This window comes from Pteropus medius, unplaced genomic scaffold (genome assembly GCF_902729225.1).
Source record: "Pteropus medius unplaced genomic scaffold, Ma_sr-lr_union100, whole genome shotgun sequence".
Classification (NCBI taxonomy): domain Eukaryota; kingdom Metazoa; phylum Chordata; class Mammalia; order Chiroptera; family Pteropodidae; genus Pteropus; species Pteropus medius.
Window position 1 is genome coordinate 6,959,421 of NW_024356336.1, and position 9,627 is coordinate 6,969,047.

Here is a 9,627-nt window from a genome sequence, read left to right on the forward strand (position 1 = left end):
CTTGCTCTCACATGTTTCAGAAAAAAATATATATGCGTATGTATACACATCAAGAAAGGAAGAGAGTAAAGGAAAGGGAGAGAGAATAATAAAGCAAATACAGTTGACATTTGAAGAATCCAGGTAAAGGGTACTTGGGAATTCTATGTACTATTTTTATAACTTTTCAGTAAGTCTGAAACTATTTCACAATAAAAAATTAGTTTTCTTAACTAAGCATAAGATCATAATAAGCAGGGAAGCCAGCGTTCCTACACAATGCCGGGTTTCTGCATCACAAAAGAAGAGCTGTACATAGCCTTGTAAGCACCTAACCCTAAATCTAATACTGAAGTTTTAAATTTTAAGTGTGCTGGGGAAAAAAAAGGCACAAACAAGTCATATTGAACTATTCTAATCTACTTCAAGTCTGGAAGGCTCAATGGTTTAGAACTTTGGAATTATCTTTTGTGGCTACTTTGCCACAAATGCTACTTTGACACAGTGAATAGGTTTCAAACAGCCTAAAGAAAAAAAAATCAATTATTTTCATAGCTTTGAAACTCTAAGAAAATATTTCTGATTTAGTTTCTCTTCTCTGTTTTATCTTCAGCCAGGGAAACTGACATATCCCCAGTGGCAGTAAGTGACAGTGCCCGTGAGTAAAGCATTAATGACTTTTTGGTTAACAGTTGGATCTCCCTTAAAGAGCAATCATTCCACTTTCAATTCAGACGGCACTTCAGTTTCCCCATTCGCTGACCTGAAATCTAAAGAAACTATGTCCTTGTCAATAAGTCTTTCTGTTTTCCTTGGAGCCCTTTATGATAGAATGATTTATTATAAATGTCTAAATTGATATTTTTGTGAAAAACAACTGCATTTATACATACGATAATATTTATTTTCATGGGTATTTAGTAGTTATGTCTTATATAAGTATCCTGTAAACATTATCAGATTTAGGCACCTTCATTTTTTCACATGAAATTTCCTTGACTTAAAAATACCCTCGAAACATGGTGCAAGTATGGCTAATGTGATGAATCTGATCCTCCAATAGGCAAATAAGATTTGTATACAGAAAAAAGCATGAGACCATGATGATCACCATCCCTCAAGCCAGAAAGATGTACAGCTATTAACACAAAGAAGGTCTACGACCATTCTTTCAGCATTCAACAATACTCATCTCAGACTGGATACGCCCACCACAAAAGCTAAAAGCCTAAAACTCTGCTTTCCAAACAATCAGAACAAGTGTAAAAATTGATTAAAAGGTACATTACTGTGTTCTGTACACTACTGTATTGTGTTCCAGAATTAATTCTGAACTCCCAACTAAAAATAAAAGAATGTTTGTAGATTGTTGAATGATTTTGTTGTCTGTTTGTTCGTTTGTTTGGCTGGGGGAGGTACACATGGAAGATAATCGGTTAGCCACTGTAACCAGATGCAAGGCACTCAGGTAGTTTGAGTATGGGTCTTCCTCCGTCAGCAGCCCTGCCTGAGAACCCAGTTTGCTTCTCCTACAGTGCTGTAGCCCTCAGCTCCTGGCAAATGACCCATTATATCAACTTGTCTTATTACTGGATCATTCCTATCCTCATATAAATGTTATATTTCCTCCAATCATACATAAACACTGTCCACTATGTATCCTTCTCTCTAGTTTCTACCCACTTTTCTGCTCTCCTTCATATTAAGCTCTTAAAAAGAGCTATGTTCACTGTCACCACTTCTCACCTCCCACTTTCTCTTAATCCCACTCAACCAGGTTTTTATTCCTATCATGTCACTTTGCCCACATCAACGCACATTTCTTAGGCCTCAAGTTATTTGACCTCTCAGTAGCATCTGCCACAGTTGACCCTTTTTTCCTTTCTTTAATCCAGGTATAATTGACATATAACATCCTATCAGTTTCCGGTGCATGACATAATTTGATATTTGTATATACTGCAAAATGACCACCACAATAAGTCTAATTAACATCATTCACCATACAGTTACAAGTTTTTTTTCTTCTGAGGACTTTTAAGATTTACTCTTAGCAAATTTCAAATATGCAATTCAGTATTATTAACAGTATTCACCATGATGTACATTATATCCTCATGACTTGTTTAATAATTGGAAATTTGTATCTTTTGACCCCCTTCACCCTCTTCTTCGTGAAATAAATTCCTCACTTGGCTTCTGGGACTCTGATTTTCCTCCTACCTCTCTGGTCTCTCCCTAACTTTAAACCAGTGCCATACCAAGGTTCAGACCTCTGTTTACGCTCTCTCCCTAGAGATGCTCATTCAGTCCCATCTTTAAACAGCCAGATACTGGTGATTCCCTCATGCTCCTTCAGAGACCTCCAGATCCATATTTCCAACTGGCTATCCAACATTCTCACTCTCAATCATCTCAAACCGAGTCTGCCCAAAACAGAATTTCTGACCCTCCCTCACTTCTCTTCAACCTACTCCTCTCCCAGAGCTGTCCATCTGTGGTAGACACTAGCCAAATGTCTAACAAATCCTCTTCCTCTTCTTCCTGGGAACACAAGAGACTACGTTTTCCAGCTTCCTCTGCAGTAGGGTGTGGCCACAGAACTGAGTTCTAATCAATGTGAGGACCATGCAGGCTTCCCAGGCATCCACCTCCAGGTGTTCCCCTTTCAGCCTGCTTGAGGCAGACAAACACACAGACCTTGAGAAGCCATATGCTAAAGATGACAGAAGACTGGGTCTTCGAATCACTGCTGTCCCACCTAACAGGAGCTCTCACTGGGACTTTATAAGATCAAGACATAAACGCTTTTACTCTGTTAAGTCACTGGGATGCTGGGGTTTACCTGTTATAGTAGCAGCATTACTAAAATTGGTACACTACCTCAGAAAAAGGCACCATCATTTACTCAGCTACACCAGTCAAAACCCTAGGACTCATTCTTAAGTCCTTTCTTTCATACTATCTACATTCAATCCACTAGCAAAGCATGAAGACCTTCAAAAATATATCCTTATCTCCCTATTTTTCATATCCCCCATTACCTCAGAAATATTGTGAGTTCGGTTCTAGACCACTGCAATAAAGCAAGTACCCCAATAATGTAATTTTTTTGCTGGTGGAAGGTCTTGCCCTCCATTTGTAAAAAAATGCAACATATGTGAAGCACGATAAACCAAAGTACAATAAAACCCTAGCGTAAGCTACCTGATCTCTTACCCACCTGTGCTCTCTGCTTCCACTCTTGGCCCTCTATATCTTGTTCACCACAAAATAGCCAGAGTGATCTTTTCAAAAGAAAAAATAAGACCAGACCCTATATAATTGGTAGTTGCTGAAATCTCAGATCTCCTGCTGCTTTCCCTCTCCTCCTCACTCATTCTCCTTGCCAAACCTTGTACACACCACACTCGTGCCCCCTTCCACACCTTTGCATTTGCTATTTGCTCTACTGAGCACACCCCTCTACGTGGATTAATCCCTTACCATTCAGTTCTCTGCTCAAATGTTTCCTCCTCAGTTTGGTTTTTCTTGGCCACCATATGCCCAAGAGTTGCTAGTTTGGTTTTTCTTGGCCACCATATGCCCAAGAGTTGCTCCCCTGAAGCACTCTCTAACCCCTGAAATACCATTCTTTATTTTTCTTCATAGCACTTCTTATTATCTGAAACAGATTCTAAATATATATATATTTGCTTGTATATTGTCTGTATGTCTCAGTGAAGGAATGGGTTTGTCTTCTTACTGCAGTACAATCTCAACAAAGAGATTAAGCCCCAGAGAGAATGGATAAGATCAATCAGATGTCTCTTCCACATGGTGAACTCACGTGAATATCCTAAAAGTAGGCAATTAAAGCCTCTGATTAAGCACTCAAGTCTGATCAAGAGGCTCAAATCTCAGTTCTGCCATTTATTACCTCTTTGACCTTAGGAAATTTCTTAACTAATTTTAAACCTCAGTTTCTCCACCTGTAAAAACGGGACCTACACATCACTATTATAATATTACTATTATTAAAATAGAGTTACTATTCATGTGGCACACACTAGGATAGCCATATCAATTGTCTATAACCAGTGTCCATGCTGACTGGTCTGTGCCCATATTGTCTTGCTTATAAAGCATTCTTAATATCAGTAGTGTGTTTCCTTTCTCTTCTACTAAACTGCAAAATTCTTTAAACATGAGGCCTATTTCAAATATGTCTTTTAATTCTTCTCATTCCCCCCCAATTCCTTCTTGGTTCCTGGCACTGTGGTTTGCAGTGCCAGGAATGTCATAATATTTCAGAATGAAAGTCTTGCAAAATCAACCACTCCCTAGGTTCTATGTCCATACTTGCCTGAACCTAAGTATCATCTGGGACATTTGTAGCCTTCACCTACACCTACTGAATCTGAGTTTGGCAACAGGGTGAAGATATATCTGGGAATCTCTATTTCTAATAAATAACCACCTCATTCTTTTATCAAATTTAATTCTGGGAAACATGGCTCTAAATTATCACCCAAGATGTTGTTTTCTCTTTGTTCTACCACCTGTCACAAATCACCCTGTCACTGAAAAACTTACCTGCAAATACGAGGCTTTCATCTATGTCTCACAGATCCTGCTTTGTTTAAAACTCAAAAATATGTTATCTTTTTGTTGTCTGCATGTATCAATAGTTTCTTGTCTTGCTATATAATACCTTTGAAAATTAAGAGTTCTTATTGTACACAAACCCTCATCCCTCCCAACCACTGCACCTAAATCGTCTTTTCTACCTACATTGGCACTAAAGTGTGACCTTCCTCCCTTTTTTAATGACACTGAGTGAGTACATTTTTAAAAAACATTTTAGGAGTGTCATTTTTTAGTCTTTCCAACTCATGACACAGTTTAGAAGAATTCATGGCTGACGACAGCAGCACACCTGGTAATGACGAAACCACAGAGCCCCACCTGTCCAAATCCGAACAGTTAAACTACCGCATTGCAGAGCCCCCTCCTGAGAGAGCTACACTACCTCTGAATAGTTAATAATGGGAGAGTTAAGCTTTCATGACAAAACCAATGACAGTTTTTGTTCCCTCTCAGTCCAAATCCAGTGTACTTCTACTTCCCAAAATTACAATGATAGGTCACAGAGCGAGCTTAGGTCACGCTGATAAAATGAACCCTGCTGGAAACACAAAAGTACCCTGCGTCTCTTAAACTGGCGCTCTTTGAAATGATACCCAGCAGCTGACTCTGAGTCACTGCTACCAGCATTTTAATCCATTTTTCGAGAGTCCAAATGCTACTAAGGTATTGGGATAATAATAAATGCCCAAACGGTGAGCAGCCTGAGGGAAAAGTTCTTGTATGAGAGATAGGGTACCCGGGTCGGGGTCCTGGCTCTGCTACTTTCTGGTGAAGTTGAACAAGTCCCTCCCTTAGGGCCTCGATTTTGCCAACTCCAAAAAGAGGTGGATTTAGATGACCCCTCAGGTGTCTCCCAGCTCTAAGAATCCAAGGTTGGGAGTCACTACAGTAACCAAGACCCCAATTCCATAATAGACTACCAAACCTAAACCCCTCGCTTCAAAGAACAACAATCCAAAGCGAAAGGCGCCGGACTCTCAGTCCAGTGCTCTTCCCACATGACACCGCCCCTTCGAATCCGTTAAAGAGGATTCGAATCCCCGAGAGAGGTGTCCACTCCTGTCTCGACTCTAGTGGAGGGGACGCAGCTTATTCCATTTTTTTTCTTGTCCTTTGTGCCCTTCCACCTAGCTGGAAAGGGCAAATGGAGAGCGCTTAAGCCAGACCCTAACTAAACCCAGACCGCCCTACGCGGCGGCAGTCATACCTGCTCCCGAGCTCGAGGTGAAGGTGGGTGGCTGTCTTCAACCGAGCTCTCCTCAGAGTGAGCCCGCGATAGAGAAACGACTCCTTTCTCCCCTTTGGCCCAGGCCACCCCCGTCCCGAGGCAGCCTCCCCAAGCACCATACCTGTTCCGCCACGGCGTGACCTCGCGCAGCAGTCTTAGGTACAGTTGTCCCACGGGCGCCACCATCTTGTCTCCTCCTCGGTGAGCCGCGCCCCCCTTTCACACGAGGGGCGCACGCATGTGACGTCACGAGCCTCGAGCTCACGGGGCCAATGAGGAACGCGGAGGATTGTGGGCGGAGCCGACTGAGCTCCTCCTTCCGGTTGCTCTCCGCCCCACCAGCTTCAGGAATCTGCAGTCAGGTAAGGTAGGTAGGGGAGGTGATCGCTCCCTCTGTGCTAAACCTGGGTTTAGGTGCAGTGTTGCCAGTTGAGAGGGATATGTTCATATTTCCAACTATAATATATACTCGTTTATTTTTATTTTAGTTCTTATAATTTTTATTGAATATATTTTATGCAAATTGCAGTTTGTTATATATCTTCCTTCTGGATTTGCCCTTTTTACCATTATGAATGTCCCTGTCTCTAACAATTCTATTGATCTTAAAGTCTAGCTATATGATATTAGTACACCTATGCCATGTGTTTTTGTTGTCGTTATTTAGTGTTTGTATGTCTTTTTCCATTATTATGTCTTCAATTCTATGTGTCCATGTATTTATAGCATGTCTTTTGTAAATAGCATATTATTGGGTCTTGTTTTTGAATTTAGTCTGATAATATTTATCTTTTAACTGGAGCTTTTAGTCCATCATTAAGTTACCAATAGATTTTCATTTAATTCTATCTTACATTGATTTTTATTTGACCAAATCGTTCTACATTCCTTTTTCTCTTTTTTCACCTACTTTTGGATAGATCAGGTTTCTTACTTATTCTATTCTTTCTCATCTATTAACTGATTAGTTATAACTTTTGTACTAGTCTTTTAATGGTTACCCTATAGATTAAAACGTATTGCCTTTTTTACTTAGGTAAAATTTACATACAGAAATGCAAAATTCTCAAATATAATTCAGTGAGATTTGATAAATGTATACAGCCATGCAACCACTATCCAGGTCAACATTTAGAACCTTACCATTAGCCAACAATGTTCCCTCAATCTCTTCCATACAATCTCTGCTATCCATAGGCAATTATTGTTCTAGCTTCTAGCACTGTATTAGTGTAAACATTCCAGTTTGTCCTGAGTAATATTCCATTACATAAACATTCCAGTTTGTCCTTCTCCTATTGATAGGCATTTGAGTTCTCTCTGGTTTGAGATTATTATGAATAAAGTTGTCAAAACTTACTTGTACAAGTATTTTTGTAAACAGAAGTTTTCATTTTTCTTGGGACTGGAATTACTGGGTTGTAGGGCAGGAAGATATTTTCTTAATAAGAACTTGTCCAAGTTTTCCAAACTGGTTGTATTATTTTACATTCCTACCAGCAATATATGAGTTCTGATTGCTTCGCATTTTCATCAATGTTAATTTTAACCAATCTAATGAATATGGTGATATTCTCATTTTGGTTTAAATTATATTATCCAGACAGTGATGTTGAGCACTTTCTGTGCTTATTGACCATTCATACAGCTTCATTAGTGAAATGTCTACTCAAGTTTTTTTCCCACTATAAAAAATTCAGTCATTTGACTTTTTATTATTGAGTTGTCAGGGTTATTTATGTACTCTGAATATAAGTTCTTTGACAGATACATGTAGTGCAAGTATTTCTTCCAATCTGTGTCTAGTCTTCATATTCTTAATGGAGTTTCTTTATGACCAGAAGTTTTTAGTTTTAATGAAGTGTAAGTTATTAATTTTTTCTTTTATAGTTTTTTAATCCTAAGAAATCTTTGCCAACTCACGGCTGTAAAGATATTCTCCCGTTTTGTTTTTTTTTCCTAGAAGCTTTGTAGTTTTATCTTTTATATTTCAGTGTATGGCTCATCTCAAATTAATTTCTGCATATGAAGTTAGGTTCATTTTTCCATAAAGTTATCCAATTTTTCCAGCACTGTCACTGACAAGGGAAGGTGCATGAGAGAACTTTCTAGAGCAATGGCAATATCTAGGTGGTGGTTACAGAGTGTATACATTTATCAGAATTCATTGAACAATACATGTAAGTTCTGTGCTTTCTCCACTTGGTAAATTATATTAATAAAAATGAAAAAACACGGGAAAGCCAAAAACAAAGACAACAACTGCTGAATTAAGCCTGGCCAAAGAAGTTTGCTTCATGAAAACTTCTCCAGTTTTTCTCTGACTCATCCCACAGCCAAAAAAGTTTTGAAGAAAAAAATCAGCAGTTTTCTACTTTTCTTTTCCAGAGACTATTTCTGAAATGATCCTTCTAAATCTCAGGCTTGATGTGCAGGTGAGGGATATGAAGTCTCTCTTCCTTCCAGCTCATGCACTGTCACACCAGGTCCTAGTGGAATTAAAAGGAGGAAATACTGCAGCTGCTTGAGATAGATTTGAGAGAATTTGCTATGGTCAAGAAACCCTCCACTTCAAACTCTCTAGCTACTTCCCAGCTGCCTTTGATGTACACTGGACCAGAAACTTCCAGTTACTTCTATGTTGACAATGGTCTCCTCTGGTTAGGGTAAGGAAACAAACAGCATATGGATTTCATATGTTGACAGATTTTGTTTCATCTCATTTTTCCCTTGTCATCCCACATACAAACACATTGGATTGGTGAGTCTGCTGATAAAATCTTGGTGGGAGGAGTCTCCTGAGCCCAAATAGAGATGGTTATCCTTCAGAGCAGTGTTGACAAACTAGGAATCCCCATGTTTTTTAAATAAAGCTTTACTGGAACACAGCCATGCCTGTTTGTTTACATATCATCTATTACTGTGTTCCAGCTACAATCAGTTAAGTAGCTGCAACAAAGACTGTATTGTTTGCAAAGCCTAAAATATTTACCATCTGGGCCTTCACAAATAAGTTTGCTAACCTCTAGTCTGCACTCTGCATGGCCACATAGAGTGACTGGGGGCTCCTGCCCTGTCATTCAGAGTGATGGTGGCATCAGGGTGAGGGGTGCCGGCCACAGCCTCAAAAGAAATGTGGGGGAGACATGGCGGGGGGAGTCTGATGTAGTTCATTAAGAAGAAAGAGCATCTCTACCGGATAAGGTTTTTGGTCTTTGACTTTCAGTTACTACCTCAGGGATAAGAGGGATTTGGAACAGGTTAGTTGTTGTAGTGGTCAGAATGAGTCATCCCAAAATGTGCCACTAGGGCATATGAATTATTTTGAGCTGAAGGCAACAGAGACCCTGCAGGTTCATGAGAAACTTTTATCTTTCCCTTAAAGAATTTAAATGAGGGGACTTGCCCTTACTAAGAGTTATCTCCAGAAATAACTTTTTACGACTTATCTATATGGCAGCGCAAACTATTACTTGCTGAACATCTGCTCTTATCATCCTGCGAATGACCTTCCTTTCTCTCTGAAGTCCCAAGGTACTTTACCTCATCTTTAGCCCAGAATGCCACATATACTTCATTTTCCGTTTCTGTCTCTGACTCACTCGTGTGTGGGGTTCTCATACATATATATGTAATTAAATTCGGCTATTGTCTCTTGTTAATCTAATCAGTCTTGTGTAAATTTAATTATTAGACCAGCAGAAAGAAGCTTGAGGGTGAAGAACTTTCTTCTTCCCCCAACACTGTCCTAGAATATGTGGGGGAAATAAACAGAGGGCTTGCTGGAAAGC

The 9,627-nt window shown here is 39.5% G+C and overlaps 1 protein-coding gene across 6 annotated transcripts in view; it reads right to left on the reverse strand.

Annotated features, from left to right (window-relative positions):
• PISD (phosphatidylserine decarboxylase) overlaps positions 1-6,081 on the reverse strand; it is a 44,361-nt gene extending 38,280 nt beyond the window's left edge. For 3 of the 6 annotated variants that reach the window (XM_039862055.1, XM_039862054.1, XM_039862052.1), the window contains exon 1: positions 5,958-6,020. Coding sequence is in view for 2 of the 6 variants with exons in the window: in XM_039862056.1 (XP_039717990.1) it covers positions 5,958-6,022 (65 nt within the window). In the remaining 4 variants the exon portion in view is untranslated. Of the gene's footprint in view, positions 1-5,957 lie in introns of all 6 variants that reach the window. The other 3 variants (XM_039862056.1, XM_039862058.1, XM_039862053.1) reach the window with 2 other exon arrangements.
• Positions 6,082-9,627: the final 3,546 nt, after the last annotated feature.